The sequence below is a fragment of the Cyclopterus lumpus genome, chromosome 19, assembly GCF_009769545.1.
Source record: "Cyclopterus lumpus isolate fCycLum1 chromosome 19, fCycLum1.pri, whole genome shotgun sequence".
NCBI classification, from domain to species: Eukaryota; Metazoa; Chordata; class Actinopteri; order Perciformes; family Cyclopteridae; genus Cyclopterus; species Cyclopterus lumpus.
The window spans coordinates 17,045,962-17,069,157 of NC_046984.1; the positions used below are offsets into that span (position 1 = coordinate 17,045,962).

General features: G+C 42.7%; 1 protein-coding gene across 1 annotated transcript; it reads left to right on the forward strand.

The window, feature by feature from the left end:
- Positions 1-1,214: 1,214 nt before the first annotated feature.
- map2k6 (mitogen-activated protein kinase kinase 6) lies at positions 1,215-22,033 on the forward strand. The gene is made up of 12 exons (XM_034558798.1): positions 1,215-1,654; positions 11,196-11,259; positions 13,236-13,284; positions 14,022-14,135; positions 15,696-15,815; positions 18,154-18,270; positions 18,365-18,416; positions 19,125-19,252; positions 20,026-20,103; positions 20,969-21,108; positions 21,434-21,479; positions 21,906-22,033. Exons 1-12 carry the CDS (start codon positions 1,564-1,566, stop codon positions 21,981-21,983), a joined length of 1,077 nt encoding a protein of 358 aa, XP_034414689.1. The 5' UTR covers positions 1,215-1,563; the 3' UTR covers positions 21,984-22,033.
- Positions 22,034-23,196: the final 1,163 nt, after the last annotated feature.

Here is a 23,196-nt window from a genome sequence, read left to right on the forward strand (position 1 = left end):
AGTCTGGTGCTTTCCTATATTTTATAATATTGTCAACGATCTCAAACAGACGAATGTCAGAGCTCCGTTTGGTCATTTCTTTCTCCATTCGCGCCATTTTTGAAAATTATTTTCAAGATTCAAATTATTATTATTATTATTTCACTAGAGCGCCAAATGTGGATTCATCCGCCGCTGAAAATAGTCCCCAACAAATGCACTGTTTCCTCCTGTTTGAGTAATGTTTAATAACTACAGGGGCCCAGCTGTTTTATGAAATTACTGAGCATTTTGTTTAAATTAAATTACATATTTATGTTTGTTTTTTTTCAACCGATGTTGCATAGACGGGTTGGTTTTGGTCTCTTTGGTCATCAGATTCGTTGAAAATGAGAACAAATATAAAGAATATCGCCGGCCTCGTTCTTTATGCTCGAGGTTCTTTTCCTTCCATGTTTTCTTTGTGTTGTTTTTTGTTTTTTGATATTGGTGCTACGTGACCCCGTTTTACAATCAAGGGGTCCCCGGTTGTCTGATTTGGTGATTTGCAGGTCAAACAACATCGATGTGGAGATTCAAACTGTGGTTTCACCGGCTGTGTGTCAACATGCTGGACTGAGATGTAAACAATAACAAATAAAAACACTTCCTCTTTAACTTATTGTATTTTACCTGCTTAACTCTAAATCCGTTCTTACTGGAAACCAAATGTTCAGGTGCTCCAAAAGGCGTATTTTTAAAAAAAAACTCTCTTAGACGTTTCTAGATGTCTTGTCATTAGTTAATTTAAGTGATTTAAGTCATTACTAATATTATTAAATCAATGTAACCTGATAATAAAAGATTTTTACTAAACGTTTTAAAGTAAACTGACAAGTTGTCTTGTGATTTCATGTCTTCATCACCTCACAAATAAATAAAAAAACACATTTAACTCAAGTTAGATTTATTTAGACCGCTCTAACGTGCACCACGTGACTCATAATACAATCGGTTTATAAATGCATTACCAAAACTGTAAATAAAACGAGCTAAACAAATTAATAAATACTGCTTAACATTAATGCATCAGTAGTAATATCCCAATATCTTATATTAAATTCACATGTAGTCGATACACAGTGCGCATGACTGGAGTAAATGTCACCTTTTTCAAAGCAAAACCCGTAAAACACGTCCGCCGCCGTGGACGCCGCAAAGACTACGTTTCCCGTGAGCCCTTGCGCCGCCAAGCAGGAAGAGCGCTTCTCTCGCAAGGGGCTCACACTGATCCAAGTTAGGAGCGTTCGTCTGCCAGCCTCGGCCCATCATGTAGCTGCGGAGGAGGAGGAGGAGGAGCATTTTCTTTTTGCAGCGCAATTACCTCGTTGCCCCCCCCCCCCGCAGGAGCCGTGCACCCGCACCCCCCCCCCCACCACCACCACACACCGCCTGCACCGAGCCGCGCGCTCCGGGACGCACAAAAAGCCTCCCAAGTGCATGTAGATCGAAGGCTCGTATTTTTTGTGTGTGCGTGTTGTTGTTGTTGTTGTTGCATCTTTTTTTTTTGTGCAAAGCGAGCCCGCTTCGAAGGAGCTCCCGGCGATGGAGGGAGGGAGCGAGAGAGAAGGCAAAGTCTTTTGTGCTTCCCCTCCCCCTCATCAGAGCAGAGGGGAAATGTCTCAGCCGAAGGGAGGTAAGGACACGAACCCGATCCCGTGCACCGACTACCCGACATGCAATCACGGCTGCACGGTCTGCAACATGCACCCCCCCCCCCCCCAGCTTTGCAAAGCGGGCTCGAGCGCGGCCGGTGCATTTTTTAATTTTTTTAAGTTGCGTCGGTTTGTCGAAGGGGGTCAGAGGCATTTCCTGTTTCGGATGTTTCCCCCTTGTGCACAGTTCCTGCTGCGTGTTGCTGCTGCTGCGTGTTGCTGCTGCTGCGTGTTGCTGCTGCTGCGTGTTGCGTGTCGCTCGCTCCTGTTGACGCGGCGCACGGGCAGTGATGTCGAGCCTCGGAAACAGTCACGAGATTAGATTTTTTTTGGGGGGGGGGGGGGCGCTGTTTCTAATGAGCTCTGCACGATTCGATGCGCACTGCTCGTGCACGTTGCTCAAGGTAAATAATGGCATCGGGCTGCAGGAGGGCGGCCTGCAGCTGTCAGGGGGTCAACTTTTCCACTCTTTTTTTAAAAATTTTTATTCATTACAGGCTGTTGATTTGCTTCTGCTCGTGGAGCAGAACATGTACATCTAATAATAGGATTTTGTTTATGAGCGTTTAAGCGGTGGTGCGTTCAAGAACATGGGGGGGGCTTCTTCAGGCGTCAGTCTCCCAAGCAGGGTTGTCAGCAGCTGCTTCTGTCCAGGCCCCCGGGATGCGTGTCAAACCCCTGGCTGCGTGTCTACAGATGGCCGGCCCCCTTTTTTTCCTCCTCAGCGTGCATAGGAAAAGCGGGCATGCCACACTTTGACCCCCCCCCCCCCCCCCCCGCCCCCCCTCCCCACACACACACACACACACACACACACACACACACACACACACACACTCTGTATCACGCAGCAGCACTGAGCTCGTGCAGCTCTGAAGGTCTGCAATGAACGCAGTTTTGCAGGAAAACAAACAAACGGCTGCAGCTCGGGCACAATGTGTGCTTTTCAAGAAGTCCAAAGTGAGGCTGGATCATTGCACGACATGCACATGCACGCACGCTCATGCACATGCACGCACACACAAGTATTAGAGAGAGCGCCCCCGATGGCCCCGGCCTGCCATTGTTCCTCCAGCCGGCCACACTGAGGAACCGTCTCCCTGCAGCCGGTTCATGAGGATGAATAACGTTCAGACGTTTTTATTTTCGGTCTCTGTAGATGAATGAGTCGGTTTCGGGACTTTCCTGTAGAGCAGAAGTAGGTTTCTGTTGGTGTTCATTGATGATGTGCGATGCAGGAAGCACACACACACACACACACACACACTCATCTAGAGCTGAAAGCAACAGCAGATTAATCGATTGCTCTAAGTTTTTTTTTAACGTTTTGCAACTTTAAGACATGAAGCATAGACTTCTATACAACCAGGAGTCGCCCCCTGGTGGTCAGGAGAGACAATGCAGCTTTAACACATGAAGCATAGACTTCTATACAACCAGAGGAGTCGTCCCCTGGTGGTCAGGAGAGACAATGCAGCTTTAACACATGAAGCATAGGCTTCTATACAACCAGAGGAGTCGTCCCCTGGTGGTCAGGAGAGAGAATGCAGCTCTAACACATGAAGCATAGACTTCTATACAACCAGAGGAGTCGTCCCCTGGTGGTCAGGAGAGAGAATGCAGCTTTAACACATGAAGCATAGACTTCTATACAACCAGAGGAGTCGTCCCCTGGTGGTCAGGAGAGAGAATGCAGCTCTAACACATGAAGCATAGGCTTCTATACAACCAGAGGAGTCGTCCCCTGGTGGTCAGGAGAGAGAATGCAGCTCTAACACATGAAGCATAGACTTCTATACAACCAGAGGAGTCGTCCCCTGGTGGTCAGGAGAGAGAATGCAGCTCTAACACATGAAGCATAGACTTCTATACAACCAGAGGAGTCGTCCCCTGGTGGTCAGGAGAGAGAATGCAGCTCTAACACATGAAGTATCGGCTTCACTCTTCAGAACTGGAGGTTGCCGCCTGTGAGCGAGATTCTGAATCTGATAAACATATTTGTGATCCTGTGTGAAGAACACTCTGTTCTTTGTGCGCTGAGAGCTGCAGCTCCACAGACATTAAAGTGTTGTGTAACTTACGACCTCTGAAGGAAATGAGTACAAATCTGCGAAGCTAAAATAAGCATTGCGTCCTTGTGTTTTATTGAAATGCTGCCAGACGGCGTGAAGTCTCTTCGCTCCGCTGCCGGCTTCCTTCCACTCTCTCATGGGCTCAGATGCTCAAGTCCAGTGTCGCGTCTCCAGCCCTGCGTGTATTTTTCTGCAGTAACAATGGAATTGTTCAGAGCATTGTTCACATGATCCACTTACTGTACTTCTATTTTTCTGAGGTGGGGGGGGGTTTGACTGTGTGTGCATTCAGACTGCAGCTACGACATGCCGGACGTTTCCAACCTGTCAGCCGAGTTCTGTGATGCAAGTAGTTCAAGTTAAATAAATGGTGTGTGCATAAACGATTCATCTCCTGATAAGCTTTACTGAACAAATGTTAGATAATAGTTTAAAAATAGAAAATAAGTACATTTTGTTTCACATTTAACTTGATAAAGGCCTTGAACAATAAATAAACAATCGACGAATCCGTAAACATGCTGCTGTCATCTGTCCCATGTTGTCATGGCAACTGTGAAATAATTAGCTATGAATTATGAAATTGTGCTTTGTCATTAGAAAAGTGCATTTCTACAGCAGGAGGCCATTCATGCCAATACAACTGAAATACTATGGAACTATAATTTAATTATTTTCTCATAGACTTCTATACAACCAGAGGAGTCGCCCCCTGGTGGTCAGTAGAGAGAATGCAGCTTTAACAGCATAGACTTCTATACAACCAGAGGAGTCGCCCCTTGGTGGTCAGTAGAGAGAATGCAGCTTTAACACATGAAGCAAAGACTTCTATACAACCAGAGGAGTCGCCCCCTGGTGGTCAGGAGAGAGAATGCAGCTTTAAAACATGAAGCATAGACTTCTATACAACCAGAGGAGTCGCCCCCTGGTGGTCAGGAGAGAGAATGCAGCTTTAACACATGAAGCATAGACTTCTATACAACCAGAGGAGTCGCCCCCTGGTGGTCAGGAGAGAGAATGCAGCTTTAACACATAAAGCATAGACTTCTATACAACCAGAGGAGTCGCCCCCTGGTGGTCAGTAGAGAGAATGCAGCTTTAACACATAAAGCATAGACTTCTATACAACTAGAGCCGAGTGCACCATCCCCAAAGGAGCTTCCGACAGCTGTAACCTGAAGGAGCGGCCATCTTTGGAGGTGTAGAGTATCTTGCACGCTGCCAGCGTGGCCGAGGGAGTTATTTTCACCCCCCTCTCCTCCCTCCCTCTGTCCTGTGTTGATCTCTGTGTTGTCTCTTCCTGACCTTCATTGCTTCCCCCGTCTGTGATTGAGCCGTCTTCCTCCAGCTATGTGGAATTCCATTGAGGGAACTGTTGGGGTAGTTTTGTTTTGTTTTTTGAAACGGGAGTAAAAAGATGCATATTATATATATATATATATATATATATATATATATATATATATATATATATATATATATATATATATATATATACACACACACACACACAAAAAGATGAATGATGTAATCTAAATGTTTGTATACTCAATCGCTTTATTAATTGACTGCATGTACAGAATTGATCTCCGAACGCCAAACATTACAACGGGCGTCGACTCCACGCTGTGTGTGTGTGTGTGTGTGTGTGTGTGTGTCTTGTTATCAATCAGGCCGGCTGTCATCTGCCCACACGCGCACACACATCTCTGTTTCTGCACCACCCTGCAAACCTTTCCTGTTAGCGTTATTTATTTCCTGCTCGTGCATGCAGACGGCTGATGGCTTTCGGGTGTGGCAGACACCTATCTGCTCTGGCATTCGCTGTGGCCTCGCTGTGGCCTCACTCTGGTGTCACTCTGGTGTCGCTGTGGCCTCACTCTGGTGTCACTCTGGTGTCGCTGTGGCCTCACTCTGGTGTCACTCTGGCCTCTGCTCTGGCCTCACTCTGGCCTCGCTCTGGCATCACTTTGGCCTCTGCTCTGGCCTCGCTGTGGCCTCACTCTGGCCTCACTCTGGCCTCGCTGTGGCCTCACTCTGGCCTCGCTCTGGCATCACTTTGGCCTCTGCTCTGGCCTCACTCTGGCCTCGCTGTGGCCTCACTCTGGCCTCGCTGTGGCCTCACTCTGGCATCACTTTGGCCTCACTCTGGCCTCGCTGTGGCCTCACTCTTGCCTCGCTGTGGCCTCACTCTGGCCTCACTCTGGCCTCGCTGTGGCCTTTGCTCTGCACGCTCGATGTGCTGCTGATCGCTGTGACTGCATTTTTTTTAATTAACCCACACTGCCGACCGCAGAGGGACGGTTTGATGCTGAGCTCGGCAGGAATAAAGGAAGGAATTGTGTGTTTTGAGTTATGTAACGAAATCGGGAGAACGGGATATTTATAGCTTGATAACTGGGTCCCCTCGTCAGCCTTCATGCACTGTGTCTAAAGTACGGCTTGAAGTAGGGCTGAATCTGATTATGAAATCGACATGGAACGATTATTGTGCCGTGATGTCATGCGTTTCTAAGTCTAGAGCACCCAGAGGTGCGTTCCTGGGGCGGTTGCTTGGCGTGGGAGGATCCCCTCGTGAGGGTCGGGGTGTCTCTTTGAGGCACTCCTCATCCGGCCGGATGCCGGACCAACGCTTTGTTGACACGAGCCTCGGCGAGTGGAACCCAGAGATCTGTAGACTGTAGGTGTCACCGGCGAAACGCCGTAAAAACCAACCTCCATCGTGACGAGGAGGGGTTGTGATTATCTGTAAACTCACATTCACAGACGAGATTGTTGCCTCCATACAAACCCTGTAAAGACAGAAGTCCAGTATTAAATGATTTATAAAGAAACAAAGGTTGAATATCCTTAAGAAAGAGCACAAAGTTCTCCAAACATAAAGTCTCAACGTTTGCATATAACTTTTAAAAGCACAGCGATTTATTTTGACCTATTTATTTATTTATTTATATATATATAGATTTATTTTGACTTATTTATTTATTTATATATATATATATATATATATATATATATATATATATATATATATATATATATATATATATATATATGCATGCATATGCTGCAGCAGCTCTGGCCGGAGCTACTTAATACTTAATGCTGCTTAATACTTTGACTCTTTGACATTTTAGCAAACATGATGCAGCTTTTCAGGAAGCTAAAGTTTACCAGCTGAAACACAACAATAATTCTCAGTTTTTCTTGATTATTCGATATAGTCACAAATGATTAAGAAAACCAGCAAATATTCCCCTTCAAGTAGATGAAATCTGTGATTTCCTTTTGGCCTTTTTACCTAAATGGTGACTGAGCTGATTGACTGATTGTTTCAGCTCTAATTGCTGCGTCACCAACGTCGCTCCGTGTCGGGTTCATGAATTCTCTTCGCGTTGTCATGACTTCTGCTGACGAGGCGGTTTGTTGGCGACCCGCCCGTGAGTCAGCGTCCAGCGGAGAGGAAGTGATTCGTTTTTTGGGCGTGAAGCTGGATCCATTGGAGCCTGAATCGAGCCTTCAACACGGGCCTCTTGAGAGAGTTGTGGAGGCATTTTAAGAAACGTTTTAACATCCAATCCAGAGATCGGCTCACATGTCACAGAGGTTACCGTGTCACACGGAGCAACCATGCGTGGCTAAGAAGTGGACGTCGTCATGGTGACGTCACTCATCGGTTTGTGGACGTTTTGAAGACTTGAGTTCGGAGAGTTGGCCGACTTCTTGACCTTTTTTTTCCCCTTTTTTTTTCAACCAGTGAACAGGAAGTGACGTAGAGACGCCGTATACAGCTCTGCTTAGAGACCTGTCAATCACCTTGTAGCCCCGCCCCTAAAGCATCCCCTGTTTGACTCTAAATGACCATAATTTACCAAATGAACATCACGCTGTATTGAAGAAGACTTGAGACTAGAGATTGAGACCAAAAACTCATGTTTACAATGTTTACTGAGGGAATGCATCCATAGGTCATGTGACCGTGGTCAGGCTAACGTTAGCGCCTTACTTTACACTTCAAACATCATTTAAAGTTAATTTCTGAAGATCATCTTGATGAACAAAACATTTAAATATCATAAACGTTTGTTTGACGGAGGTTATTTTCTGCAAACAATCCCAAAAAATTGTCGCTGGAAAGATGACGATGACGACTTCCTGTTGGACTCTCAGCCAATCAGCACCTGATGCAGGTTGACAATAATCGTTCAGTAAAGAAACACTTTAGAGGAAACTGTGCAGGTGCTCTTTCTCTGAGTGTGTACTGGCCTTCAGTGTGTGTGTGTGTGTGTGTGTGTGTGTGTGCGTATGTGTGTGTGGTTTCCAGTTGCTATTGTTGTCTGTGTGAATGCGTGTAGGAGGGGCTCAAACTGACATTTTTAGTGCAACAAAGCTGCTTTGCAAAGTGGAGCAAGCGGGAGGCAGCGAGAGGCCACCGGTCGAAGGCCGCATAGCAGAGCGGAGCCCCGCCCTGCAGTGTGTGTGTGTGTGTGTGTGTGTGTGTGTGTGATTGTGTGTCTCAATCATGCCTTCAGGACAGCTTTTCGACTGACAGCAACCTTTTTAGTTTAACTTTTTCAAAAGCGCGTCATGACATCAGAAGGGCGGCGGTCTTAAATATCACCTTTTTAAAGCTTTGGTGTGTCAGCTGCTCATGGTGACACACACACACACACACGTGCACACATCAGGGGCAGATCCAACATGGCTGCCCCTCCTTTGTCAGAACAGATCTTAACGTGCACTTTGCAGTTAACTGGCTTGTAGCAGGTCAGCCCAGTCTGAGGAGGTTTGAGCCAGATGCTGTGTGGAGACGACACACACAGTCACACACACACAGACACACACACACACACAGTCACACACAGACACACACACACAGACACACACACACAGTCACATACACACAGACACACACACACACACAGTCACACACAGACACACACACACAGACACACACACACAGTCACATACACACACACAGTCACACAGTCACACACAGACACACACACAGTCACACACACACACAATCACACACACACAGTCACACACACAGTCACACAGTCACACACACAATCACACACACACAGTCACACACACACAGACACACACAGTCACACACACAGTCACAGACACACACACACAGTCACACACACACACACACACACAGTCACGCACACACAATCACACACACACACACACAGTCACACACACAATCACACACACACACAGTCACATCCTTAGCAACCTGTGACGCCCCGTTAACACGGCGCCTGGCCATTAATCCTCCAGTGCAGCACCTCCAGATGAAGCGCGCCCACCTGGGCTGCCAGACCTCCTCTTCCTCTTCCTCCTCTTCCTCTAAGCGCCTACTCCATTCAGTCAGGATCTGGAGTCGCTCGCTGCGTCCAAACGTAAGTCATCAGCGAGGCCGGTCGCTATATAAACCTGGGTGTGACGCGCTGGGTGTGACGCGCTGGCTGCTGCCGGCGGTTCGAGTCCCTCTGCATCAGTGAGACGGTTTCTTTGCTCTGGACCGTTGTGACATTGAACCTGCAGATACAACGTCACTCGGCACGTATGGGAAGTTTCTTCTTGAACCCTAAAAATAGATGTTGAAGTCGTTGTTCAGAGAGAGAGAGCTTTCATCCTGCGGTATGCTCGGCCGTCCTCTGGGGGCTCATCCGTCTTCTACTACTGAGATGCTGAGAGGCGTCAAGACACAGATGAGCTGCATCACGGGAATAAACCCGAGCTCTTTTTCTTTTTATGGTTTCTGCTTCCCAAATGTGTCCTTCATTTCTTGTCTTGTATGAAAGAAAACTGACTGGACGACGTCATTAACATTTTACCGATAAATCAGTGAATAAACCAATCTAGTAAATAATCGATCAATAAAAATGAAAACAATCGTTAATTGCAGCCCTAATTCTTTCATGCAATGCATAGCTTTTGTTACTTAAAGCTACTGTGAGGAACTTTAAGTGTCTTGATTCTGGCGCCCCCTTTGGACTAAAGTGGTAGTGTTGGTTCTGGCGCCCCCTGTGGACTAAAGTGGTAGTGTTGGTTCTGTCGCCCCCTGTGGACTAAAGTGGTAGTGTTGGTTCTGGTGCCCCCTGTGGACTAAAGTGATAGTGTTGGTTCTGGCGCCCCCTGTGGACTAAAGTGGTAGTGTTGGTTCTGGTGCCCCCTGTGGACTAAAGTGGTAGTGTTGGTTCTGGTGCCCCCTGTGGACTAAAGTGGTAGTGTTGGTTCTGGTGCCCCCTGTGGACTAAAGTGGTAGTGTTGGTTCTGGTGCCCCCTGTGGACTAAAGTGGTAGTGTTGGTTCTGGTGCCCCCCTGTGGACTAAAGTGGTAGTGTTGGTTCTGGTGCCCCCTGTGGACTAAAGTGGTAGTGTTGGTTCTGGTGCCCCCTGTGGACTAAAGTGGTAGTGTTGGTTCTGGTGCCCCCTGTGGACTAAAGTGGTAGTGTTGGTTCTGGTGCCCCCTGTGGACTAAAGTGGTAGTGTTGGTTCTGGTGCCCCCTGTGGACTAAAGGGGTAGTGTTGGTTCTGGCGCCCCCTGTGGACTAAAGGGGTAGTGTTGGTTCTGGTGCCCCCTGTGGACTAAAGTGGTAGTGTTGGTTCTGGCGCCCCCTGTGGACTAAAGTGGTAGTGTTGGTTCTGACGCCCCCTGTGGACTAAAGTGGTAGTGTTGGTTCTGACGCCCCCTGTGGACTAAAGGGGTAGTGTTGGTTCTGACGCCCCCTGTGGACTAAAGGGGTAGTGTTGGTTCTGGTGCCCCCTGTGGACTAAAGTGGTAGTGTTGGTTCTGGCGCCCCCTGTGGACTAAAGTGGTAGTGTTGGTTCTGACGCCCCCTGTGGACTAAAGTGGTAGTGTTGGTTCTGACGCCCCCTGTGGACTAAAGTGGTAGTGTTGGTTCTGACGCCCCCTGTGGACTAAAGGGGTAGTGTTGGTTCTGGTGCCCCCTGTGGACTAAAGTGGTAGTGTTGGTTCTGGCGCCCCCTGTGGACTAAAGTGGTAGTGTTGGTTCTGACGCCCCCTGTGGACTAAAGTGGTAGTGTTGGTTCTGGCGCCCCCTGTGGACTAAATTGGTAGTGTTGGTTCTGACGCCCCCTGTGGACTAAAGTGGTAGTGTTGGTTCTGGTGCCCCCTGTGGACTAAAGTGGTAGTGTTGGTTCTGACGCCCCCTGTGGACTAAAGTGGTAGTGTTGGTTCTGGCGCCCCCTGTCCTGGTTCTCTTGTAACATTGAACATCACAGCTCTCTGCGATGTGACATAACCACGTTCATGTTTGCATGTAAACAATCAATTAAAAATCTATTTGAAGCAGTATCTCGATACTCAGTATTTTGATCAGACCTTCACCGTCGCTCAACCAATAACATCTCTGACATGGTCACATGGCTTCTCTCAAGGTTCTCTTCTAATGATGTGCTTTGTGTGTTTGCAGGTAAGAGGAAGCCGGTGCTCAAGCTCCCCAAGGAGGTGTTTGAGCAGCCTCCTCCCGCCGCAGTGTAAGACTCTTTACTCCTTAAGGATGTTAAATGATGTTAAAGGATTGTTAAGGATGGTTAAGGATGTTAAAGGATGGTTAAGGATGGTTAAGGATGTTAAAGGATGGTTAAGGATGTTAAAGGATGGTTAAGGATGTTAAAGGATAGTTAAGGATGGTATATGATGTTAAAGGATGCTAAAGGATAGTTAAGGATGGTATATGATGTTAAATGATGCTAAAGGATGGTTAAGGATGTTAAAGGATAGTTAAGGATGGTATATGATGTTAAATGATGCTAAAGGATGGTTAAGGATGTTAAAGGATAGTTAAGGATGGTATATGATGTTAAAGGATGCTAAAGGATGCTAAAGGATGTTAAAGGATAGTTAAGGATGGTATATGATGTTAAAGGATGGTTAAGGATGTTAAAGGATAGTTAAGGATGGTATATGATGTTAAAGGATGCTAAAGGATGCTAAAGGATGTTAAAGGATGCTAAAGGATAGTTAAGGATGGTATATGATGTTAAATGATGCTAAAGGATGTTAAAGGATAGTTAAGGATGGTATATGATGTTAAAGGATGCTAAAGGATGCTAAAGGATGTTAAAGGATGCTAAAGGATAGTTAAGGATGGTATATGATGTTAAATGATGCTAAAGGATAGTTAAGGATGCTACGTGATGTTAATGGCTGCTAAAGGATGCTTAAGGGTGTTAATGGTTGCTAAAGGATGTGTAAGGATGTTAATATATGTTAAAATGAGTGTAAGGATGTTAATGGTTGCTAAAGGATGCTTAAGGATGTTAATGGTTGCTAAAGGATGTGTAAGGATGTTAAAGGTTGCTAAAGGATGCTTAAGGATGTTAATATATGTTAAAGGGAGTGTAAGGATGTTAATGGTTGCTAAAGGATGTGTAAGGATGTTAAAGGTTGTTAATATATGCTAAAGGATGTTAATATATGCTTAAGGATGTTAATGGTTGTTAAAGGATGTGTAAGGATGTTAATGGTTGTTAAAGGATGTGTAAGGATGTTAATGGTTGCTAAAGGATGTGTAAGGATGTTAATGGTTGCTAAAGGATGTGTAAGGATGTTAATGGTTGCTAAAGGATGTGTAAGGATGTTAAAGGTTGTTAATATATGCTTAAGGATGTTAATGGTTGCTAAAGGATGCTTAAGGATGTTAATGGTTGCTAAAGGATGTGTAAGGATGTTAAAGGTTGTTAATATATGCTTAAGGATGTTAATGGTTGCTAAAGGATGCTTAAGGATGTTAATGGTTGCTAAAGGATGCTTAAGGATGTTAATGGTTGCTAAAGAATGCTACGTGATGTTAATGGTTGCTTAAGGATGCTTAAGAATGTTTATGGTTGTTTAAGGATGCTAAAGGATGGTCATAGTGTCTTTTTTCTCATGACAGTTTCAACACAAGACTTTTATTTGTTCTTGTTAACGTGAACCTCAGAAGGCAGAGAGGCCCTTCATGTGACCTTCAGCCTCATCACCCTCTATGTAGATGTGGGGTTTTAGTGCTTTGACATAGTTACAATTATTAGTTGAAGTTCAATTAGTTATTTCAGTTATCTTTGAAATGTTATAATTTTGTCTAAATTGGAAAAAGAAAATTCTAATTGAATAATTTGATTTATTTCCTAATTCATTTCATGTGTTTATTCTTTAATAGAATAGTTTTGCATTTTATTTATCTTTTTTAATCTTTAATTAAAAAAAGAATCTTAAAATTGAAATGTTAATTAATTTAAATTGTATTTATTTCAAACGAATATTTATTAAATATATTTTTTGAATTGATTTTTGTTCCTTAATTTCGTGATTTTATTGATTTCTTGAATTTAATATTTTTTAAAATATTTTTTATTTTAAAAATGTATTTAACATTTTTCCATTTAATTAATTAATTATCTCTTTTAGGCATTCTTCTGAAATTGATTGTGTTTATTGTGTTTTATCAGTAATAGTCTGTGTGTTTCAGACCCCCCAGAGACTTGGACTCCAAAGCCTGCGTGACCATCGGAGAGAAGGTAATCTTTATTTTGGATGCTTCTCCTCCTCTTACCTCGGACTGGGCAAAGCGTCGGCTAGCCGTAAACAACGGCCCGGTGAACATTACGGCCGCTTTGAACACTTCTGATCGTGGGGAGACTGGAATGCCTTTTATCGCCCCCCAGGCAGTAAACATATTGATTTTAAACGCATCAAATAAGTGGATTTTTCCATTGGCACAAAGTGAATGATTTATTGTGTTTGAGTGACACAGTGATGAAACATTTTGGACCAGAATGGGTCAGATAATTGTGAGTAGGATTATTGTCCATTTGTAGCAATGTCGAGGTTCTTTTGTAGCGAATCGATTCTTGGAAGATTCATAATGTTAGGAGATGAGATTTGAGGTTGAGATTGAGTTTTCCCCTCCCAGTGCAGTCAGATGTTCAATTCAATTCAATTCAGTTTATTTTGTATAGCCCAATATCACAAATTACAAACTCCCCTCAGAGGGCGTTACAATCTGTACACATACGACATCCCTGACCTTTGACCTCACATCGGATCAGGAAAAACTCCCCAAAAATAACCTTTGACAGGGAAAAAAGTGAAGAAACCTTCAGGAGAGCAACAGAGGAGGATCCCTCTCCCCGGATGGACAGAAGAATAGATGTCATGTGTACAGAATGTTGATGTTCTTTTAAAAACATACTAGCACAAACGCTTACGTCCACCTCTGACCTCTGACCTTGTGCCCTCGTTGTGTGCGGGGCAGAACTTCGAGGTGAAGGCCGATGACCTGGAGCAGATCTGCGAGCTCGGCCGAGGAGCGTACGGCGTGGTGGACAAGATGAGGCACGTGCCCAGCGGCCTGATCATGGCGGTCAAGGTGAGCCATATTAGAACTGAGGAGGAGGGACGTGGGGACATCGTATACGTCTCTGGTGTCGACCTGTCAATCACCTTGTAGCCCCGCCCCTAAAGCATCGTGCTTTATGGTCTGTTTGACTCTAAATGATCATAATTTACTAAATGAACATCACGCTGTATTGAAGAAGACTTGAAACTAGAGATTGAGACCAAAAACTAATGTTTACAATGTTTACTGAGGGAATACATCAAGAGAAGTAGAGTCATTTATATAGACTTCTATACAACCAGAGGAGTCGCCCCCTGGTGGTCAGGAGAGAGAATGCAGCTTTAACACATGAAGCATAGACTTCTATACAACCAGAGGAGTCACCCCCTGGTGGTCAGGAGAGAGAATGCAGCTTTAACACATGAAGCATAGACTTCTATACAACCAGAGGAGTCGCCCCCTGGTGGTCAGGAGAGAGAATGCAGCTTTAACACGTGAAGCATAGACTTCTATACAACCAGAGGAGTCGCCCCCTGGTGGTCAGGAGAGAGAATGCAGCTTTAACACATGAAGCATAGACTTCTATACAACCAGAGGAGTCACCCCCTGGTGGTCAGGAGAGAGAATGCAGCTTTAACACATGAAGCATAGACTTCTATACAACCAGAGGAGTCGCCCCCTGGTGGTCAGGAGAGAGAATGCAGCTTTAACACATGAAGCGTAGACTTCTATACAACCAGAGGAGTCGCCCCCTGGTGTTCAGGAGAGAGAATGCAGCTTTAACACATGAAGCATAGACTTCTATACAACCAGAGGAGTCGCCCCCTGGTGGTCAGGAGAGAGAATGCAGCTTTAACACATGAAGCATAGACTTCTATACAACCAGAGGAGTCACCCCCTGGTGGGCAGGAGAGAGAATGCAGCTTTAACACATGAAGCATAGACTTCTATACAACCAGAGAAGTCGCCCCCCTGGGGATCAGGAGAGAGAATGCAGCTTTAACACATGAAGCATAGACTTCTATACAACCAGAGGAGTCGCCCCCTGGTGGTCAGGAGAGAGAATGCAGCTTTAACACATGAAGCATAGACTTCTATACAACCAGAGGAGTCGCCCCCTGGTGGTCAGGAGAGAGAATGCAGCTTTAACACATGAAGCATAGACTTCTATACAACCAGAGGAGTCACCCCCTGGTGGGCAGGAGAGAGAATGCAGCTTTAACACATGAAGCATAGACTTCTATACAACCAGAGAAGTCGCCCCCCTGGGGATCAGGAGAGAGAATGCAGCTTTAACACATGAAACGTAGACTTCTATACAACCAGAGGAGTCGCCGCCTGGTGGTCAGGAGAGAGAATGCAGCTTTAACACATGAAGCATAGACTTCTATACAACCAGAGGAGTCGCCCCCTGGTGGTCAGGAGAGAGAATGCAGCTTTAACACATGAAGCATAGACTTCTATACAACCAGAGGAGTCGCCCCCTGGTGGTCAGGAGAGAGAATGCAGCTTCAACACATGAAGCATATACTTCTATACAACCAGAGGTCTGTTGTTTTGAAGCTGTACTTCCTGTCCGTCCTCCCTCAGCGGATCCGGGCCACAGTGAATACTCAGGAGCAGAAGAGGCTCCTGATGGACCTGGACATCTCCATGAGGACCGTGGACTGCTTCTACACCGTCACCTTCTACGGGGCGCTGTTCAGAGAGGTATTGTTTGGGCTGAATGTCCAGTACCAACAAATAGCCTTGAACGTCTGCTCTTACCCATCATCGTGTTCACTTCCTCTGGTTCATGAGGGATTTCACGTGTATTTCGACGGGAGTTCATGTTCTTTTGTTAACGGAAATTAATGAGTTTTGTTGGGAAGATTTTCTTATTTATCAAAGAAAGACAAAACTTTTAAATCTCTATTAATATATAAAATATATATATTTTTATTGATAGAGATTTTAAATAAAAATCACAGCACTATATCAATCAATACTATCATAAAAAGACGTAATTTACTAAATAATAAGACATAAATATTTACGCAAAATAAACAATAATAATAACACATTAAAATAACTTTCGATGCATTTTATCTTCCCATAGTTATAATATATTATAATATTTTTATAATTTATTACATCCACTGTTATAAAGCATCAAAGTGAAAAAAATATTAAACACAACATTCTTTACTGAAATATAACAATGAACACTTTATATTTACATTATAATGCTTTATGACAGTGATTTATAATAATAATCATGAATGGATTATTGTGTATTAATAACTATGATAATTATAATACTCTTATAAAGTGTTAATCATTATGAAATGGTTTTAATGTGTGATAATTATTGTTTTAATAATTTGTATTCACACTATCAGCAGATTTAAAGCATTATGAATGTTTATAATGCATTATAAGTATGTTTATAATGCATATGCATTATAAGTATGTTTATAATGCATTATAAGTATGTTTATAATGCATTATACATATGTTTATTATAAGTATGTTTATAATGCATTATAAGTATGCTTATAATGCATTATACTTATGTTTATAATGCATTATAAGTATGCTTATAATGCATTATACGTATGTTTATTATAAGTATGTTTATAATGCATTATAAGTATGCTTATAATGCATTATACTTATGTTTATAATGCATTATAAGTATGTTTATAATGCATATGCATTATAAGTATGTTTATAATGCATTATAAGTATGTTTATAATGCATTATACATATGTTTATTATAAGTATGTTTATAATGCATTATAAGTATGCTTTTAATGCATTATACTTATGTTTATAATGCATTATAAGTATGCTTATAATGCATTATACGTATGTTTATTATAAGTATGTTTATAATGCATTATAAGTATGCTTATAATGCATTATACTTATGTTTATAATGCATTATAAGTATGCTTATAATGCATTATACGTATGTTTATTATAAGTATGTTTATAATGCATTATAAGTATGCTTATAATGCATTATACTTATGTTTATAATGCATTATAAGTATGCTTATAATGCATTATACGTATGTTTATTATACATTATACATATGTTTATTATAAGTATGTTTATAATGCATTATACATGTTTATTATGCATTATACGTATGTTTATAATGCATTATACATATGTTTATTATAAGTGTGTTTATAATGCATTATACATATGTTTATAATGCATTATAAACATACATTATAAGTATGTTTATAATGCATATGCATTATAAGTATGTTTATAATGCATTATAAGTATGTTTATAATGCATTATACATATGTTTATTATAAGTATGTTTATAATGCATTATAAGTATGCTTATAATGCATTATACTTATGTTTATAATGCATTATAAGTATGCTTATAATGCATTATACGTATGTTTATTATAAGTATGTTTATAATGCATTATAAGTATGCTTATAATGCATTATACTTATGTTTATAATGCATTATAAGTATGCTTATAATGCATTATACGTATGTTTATTATACATTATACATATGTTTATTATAAGTATGTTTATAATGCATTATACATATGTTTATTATAAGTATGTTTATAATGCATTATAAGTATGCTTATAATGCATTATACTTATGTTTATAATGCATTATAAGTATGCTTATAATGCATTATACGTATGTTTATTATACATTATACATATGTTTATTATAAGTATGTTTATAATGCATTATACATGTTTATTATGCATTATACGTATGTTTATAATGCATTATACATATGTTTATTATAAGTGTGTTTATAATGCATTATACATATGTTTATAATGCATTATAAACATACATTATAAGTATGTTTATAATGCATTGATGATATCTGCATCATAAACAACAAAACAGTCACGAACACCTGTGAAGACATTCGGATGCAGACAACTTCCTTTTCAGGATTTCCTCGTTTGCCCTATAAATACTTGAGGGGGGGATTCTCCCTCCCCCCCCCCCCCTCTGGTCTGGAATGCATCCTGGTGCTAAATTTGACTCGTCTGTTGCCAGGGCGACGTCTGGATCTGCATGGAGCTGATGGACACGTCCCTCGACAAGTTCTACAAGCAGGTGATCGAGAAGGGCATGACGATCCCCGAGGACATCCTGGGAAAGATCGCCGTCTCGGTGGGTTTCACGTCATTTTTTATTTATTTTTTCTTAAAAATGCGTCTTAATTGAGCAACTCTGGCGTTCTGGTTAACAGACTTTGTCATTGCAGATCGTAAAAGCTCTGGAGCATCTGCACAACAATCTGCAAGTCATACACCGAGGTAAGAGTCCGAGTGGAAAACCCATTAGACCTCCTCGGAGACGGCGTCCACTTCTCTCCATCCGGCTCTCATTAAAGGGCCGGCGCTCATCGGCTCGGCACTGCTTGAGTTTCTTTTAAATGTTAACGTCTTTTCTATTCTGATTCTTTTCGGGCAGCCATTGAGTTCCATTGATTTCCGTATGATATTAATAATCTATCAGCAGTCCTTTAATCCATTACAGTGAGTGAGCGTCAAGTTCACTCTGAGCTATGACTTAAAATGAATCTGCCGTTTATCAATATAATTGCATCTAACGGTTATCTTTCAGATCCTTGTTTTTGGGGTTTCTGTTTTCGGTTCCCTCCCTGTCGCGGTGACGGAGGCGTCCTCGAGAAGTTTAAAGAGATTAAAAGCATAATATGGCAGCGATCGTGTAACATCGACCTTTTTTTAAAAGTTGTTTTAACAAAACTCAAGTATGTTTAAAGAGCCTGCCTGCCGTGCAGAATGGAAATAAATGGCTAGCTGGAAAGATGAAAAAAAAGATACTTGCAGCATTATTTGAACAGTCAGCAGAGATAAAGTTGACATTATTTGTAGCCAAGTGGCTTCAACCTCTGAGCAAACGGTTCCAGTCGTATTTATGACGCTGGCCCTTTAAGAACGACCGCCGTGTTGCCTTCACGTCGCCGCTGAACCACCGCGTCTTTTCTCTCCGGGCTGCAGACGTGAAGCCGTCCAACGTGCTGATCAACACCCAGGGGCAGGTGAAGATGTGCGACTTCGGCATCAGCGGCTACCTGGTCGACTCCGTGGCCAAAACCATGGACGCCGGCTGCAAGCCCTACATGGCGGTGAGCACGAACAACAGTTAGTTTGCAGGTTCTTCAAAGTGAGTTTCAGCTCATTGTGCGGCCCCCCGATCGTTCTTGGTTTACGTCCTCGGGGGCATCGTAGAGATCCACTGTGTCCACTGGAGACTAGCCGGACACCAAAACGGAGAGAATAGTCATTACACGGACTAACAAACATGGTCCCGCCCCACTGTGCTGTGATTGGCTACTTCTTTTGACTGCCGCGGAACTGGGATTGGTTGGAATATCCGACGACAGCGATGTGTTTTCCAAATCTGTGACGAGAGCGTTGACTGTACACAAAGTTGGTCTTTGGTGTGGATGGAAGTCTGAATGTTTACCCAGTTAGCTAGCTAGCTAGCTAGCTTGTCGATAGCAACGTGCTTTCCTACGCTGTGACGTATTTAGAAGCTGGTTAGTTGTGTGTGTGTGTGTGTGTCTGTTGTGCATTTAGCAAGCTAGCTAGATTGCTAGTTAGCTAGCTTGCTAAAGGTGACATATTTAGCAGCTTGTTAGTTGTGTGTGTGTGTGTGTTGTGCATTTAGCAAGCTAGCTAGATTGCTAGTTAGCTAGCTTGCTAAAGGTGACGTATTTAGCAGCTTGTTAGTTGTGTGTCTGTGTGTGTGTTGTGCATTTAGCAAGTTAGCTAGGTAGCTAGCTTGCGTGTGTGTGTGTGTGTGTGTTGAACAAGGGGTTTACGATGATACGGAAGTGTGCCAGTCGTCCCTAACAACCGAGCCTGAAGTGACATCACCCTTCCTTCTGTCCCGCAGCCGGAGAGGATCAACCCCGAGACGAACCAGAATGGCTACAGCGTCAAATCTGACATCTGGAGCTTAGGGATCACGTTGGTAAATGAGCTTTATTGTCTTTGTCTCATTACGTGAGGCGTGAAAACGACTCGTAATACAAAATGTATTATTGTTCTATGTCATGTCTAGACGTTTTTATTATCGGTCGTTAAATATTCATCGCTTTCTCATTTGCAAATTTCCAAGTCTGACTTTTGGCGTCGAGGACTCGGCAACTCATTTGAGTGTTTGGTGGGCCGGGGGAGTTTTAAACGGTGAAAAAGAACAGTTTCATTATGAATTATGAGAGTTTGAAAGTGAGCAAATCAGTACGTTGAATAAAAAACGCACTTTGGGTGATTTTCCAGCCTCGAGAAGCCCAAAGCCACCTGGACGTTCAGAGATGTGGGTTTACATGCAGACGTAGTTGCATCGTATTCATTTCCTTTGATTAAATTCCACCTTCTTAATAAGAGCTTATTGTACACATCTACCTTTTTATATTAAAATCTAAAAAAACCCCAAAAAATATATATATAAAAAAAAAAATTGAATTGAATTCTTCTGATTTTTTTAAATTACATTTTTTATATATTTAACATGTTATATATTTAACATTTTCTATATATATTTTTTATTTATTTGAAATTGTTTAATGTTAAAAAAATGTTGTTGTTGATTTTTTTAAATTGTGTTTAGCGTTTCACATTTTATTACATTTTTATTGTTTTAAATATATGAAGAATAATCAATTATCAAAAACGCTCCATTTAGTTTTCTGTTGATCAACTCCATGTTTTGCTGACGTCGAGTTTAATAAATCGGAAATATTGTAAGAATAAAAGGACGAACTCCAAAGTCTCGTCCTTCCTCACGGGGTTTCTGGGTCGATGGCGAGTCCTGAACTCCGTGACCTCTCTTTCAGATCGAGCTCGCCATCCTGCGCTTCCCGTACGACTCGTGGGGAACGCCGTTCCAGCAGCTGAGGCAGGTGGTGGAGGAACCGTCGCCTCAACTTCCTGCCGACCAGTTCTCCCCCGAGTTCGCGGACTTCTCCGCTCTGTGGTGAGTATTTTTTTTTTTTTATGTTTTAATTATTATCTCTCCCTCCACGAGGCTGATTATCTCCTCCAGCTTTATTCTGAAAAACATTTTTAAATGCTTTTATATTCCTCGTGCTTTTGTTTTGAAAAGAGCTGAAGATAATCGGCAACTCTCTGGGTAATCGGATTCATTGCTAGAATATATTTTTCTCTTTGGTCCCCGGCTTCATGCAATGTTCACAGTGTTTGAGCATGTGCACATATTAAATAAGATAATGCCTCATATACACATTTAAACATATAACGTTTTAGAAAACTGAACTAACGCTTCTCTTCTGCTCCTGCAGCTTAAAGAAAGTTTCCATAGAGCGGCCGACTTACACAGAACTCATGGTGAGTGTTTCCTGCAGTACCGCTAGTCAGACACCAGAGGGCGCCCTGAGACCAGCGCGCGGCTCTGAAAGGCCTCTCGGGCTCCTGCATGGAGCTGTGATGCTGCAGCCCATAAACCATTCAGGGGATTCATTTATTAATATGCACAACATAAATTCAGCCGTAACGAACAAGAACATTCTTCATTTTTGTTTGAATTTGCATCATAAGGAAAAATAAAATTCTCTGGGCAGATAATATGGCCGACAGCTTCACACTTAAAAACACTAAAAATCCGGTGGATCCAGGCCTCTGTGCCCAGGAGCATGCTGGGTAGTGGAGTTAGCTCAGCTCCCACCTCTCCTCCCCGTGGGCGTTTTTTTGGGGGCGTCCTATTGGCCAGATGTGATGTCATCAGACTAAATCCGTGTGGTCTTTCCTCCTCAGCAACTTCCCTTCTTCACCTCCCACGAGGCCAAAGAAACCGACGTGGCGACCTTTGTGAAAGTCATCTTGGGGGACTGAGTCGCCACACCGGCACCGGACTGGCACCAATCGCAGCCCCTCCCCCCCACACCCCCCCCCCCACCCCCCCCCCCCCCCCCCCACCCCACCCCACCCATTGGTTAGATTTTCTCGCCTTCTACTCCAACGATCGTCAGCGAGTCGACCGCGTGGAGGTCAGGTCGTCGGGGTCAAACCTTTTGTTTTGTTTTGTTTTTTGAAACGGGAGTAAAAAGATGCATATTGTGTGTGTGTGTATATATATATATATATATATATATATATATATATATATATATATACATATATATATATATATATATATATATATATATATATATATATATATATACATATATATATATATATATATATATATGTATGTATATGTATATATACACACAAAAAGATGAATGATGTAATCAATGTGTAATCTAAATGTTTGTATACTCAATCGCTTTATTAATTGACTGCATGTACAGAATTGATCTCCGAACGCCGAACATTACAACGGGCGTCGACTCCACTGTGTGTGTGTGTGTGTGTGTGTGTGTGTGTGTGTGTGTGTGTGTGGCTGCAGGATTTGGGATTAATTTCTTGCGATAACGACTTTCTCTCCGTTCCGTGGGTACGATTTAAAAAAATAAATAAAAATTAAATACAAATCGAAACTTGTTTCCTCTCCGGTCTCACGGCGTCGCTGAGAGCTCCTCAGTTAAAGCGTCGTCGTTGTTGTTGTTGTTGTTGTTGTTATTTCTGCATTCACATGTTTACAGAAGCTTTTCGGTTGTCGTCGTGGAACTTTTCGCTTTGTGGTTTTTTCGCGTTTCAGGTGGCGAATTACGATCGGACGCGTCTGCTTTAACGTGCGTGGAAGCGTGGCGCGAGGCTGCAGCCCTGTGTGTGTGTGTGTGTGTGTGTGTGTGTGTGTGTGTGTGTGTGTGTGTGTGTGTGTGTGTGTGTGTGTGTGTGTGTGTGTGTCGACACTGGTCAGTGGGAGAAGATCTCCTTGTTGTCTGTACTGAGCCAATCACAACCCTCCCCACTCTCGTGTTCAACATGAAAAGAACTGGATATTATTACTATTATTATTAATATTATATTACATTACATATTAATTATTGTTTTTATTTAGATCCATTTACCCCCCCCCCCCCCCCCCCCAGACTTATTTACTGCAGTTTCTCTTTATTTATTACGACTGCTGTTTCCCTCTTTAATGCTTTTAAACCTT

Excerpts from the sequence above, each read along its gene's own strand:
- map2k6 (XM_034558798.1), top strand. The coding sequence starts at position 1,564 with ATGGAGGGAGGGAGCGAGAGAGAAGGCAAAGTCTTTTGTGCTTCCCCT. Across the intron at positions 11,260-13,235 it reads CAGCCTCCTCCCGCCGCAGT|ACCCCCCAGAGACTTGGACT; the intron begins GTAAGACTCTTT and ends TGTGTGTTTCAG. Across the intron at positions 19,253-20,025 it reads GCTGCAAGCCCTACATGGCG|CCGGAGAGGATCAACCCCGA; the intron begins GTGAGCACGAAC and ends TCTGTCCCGCAG.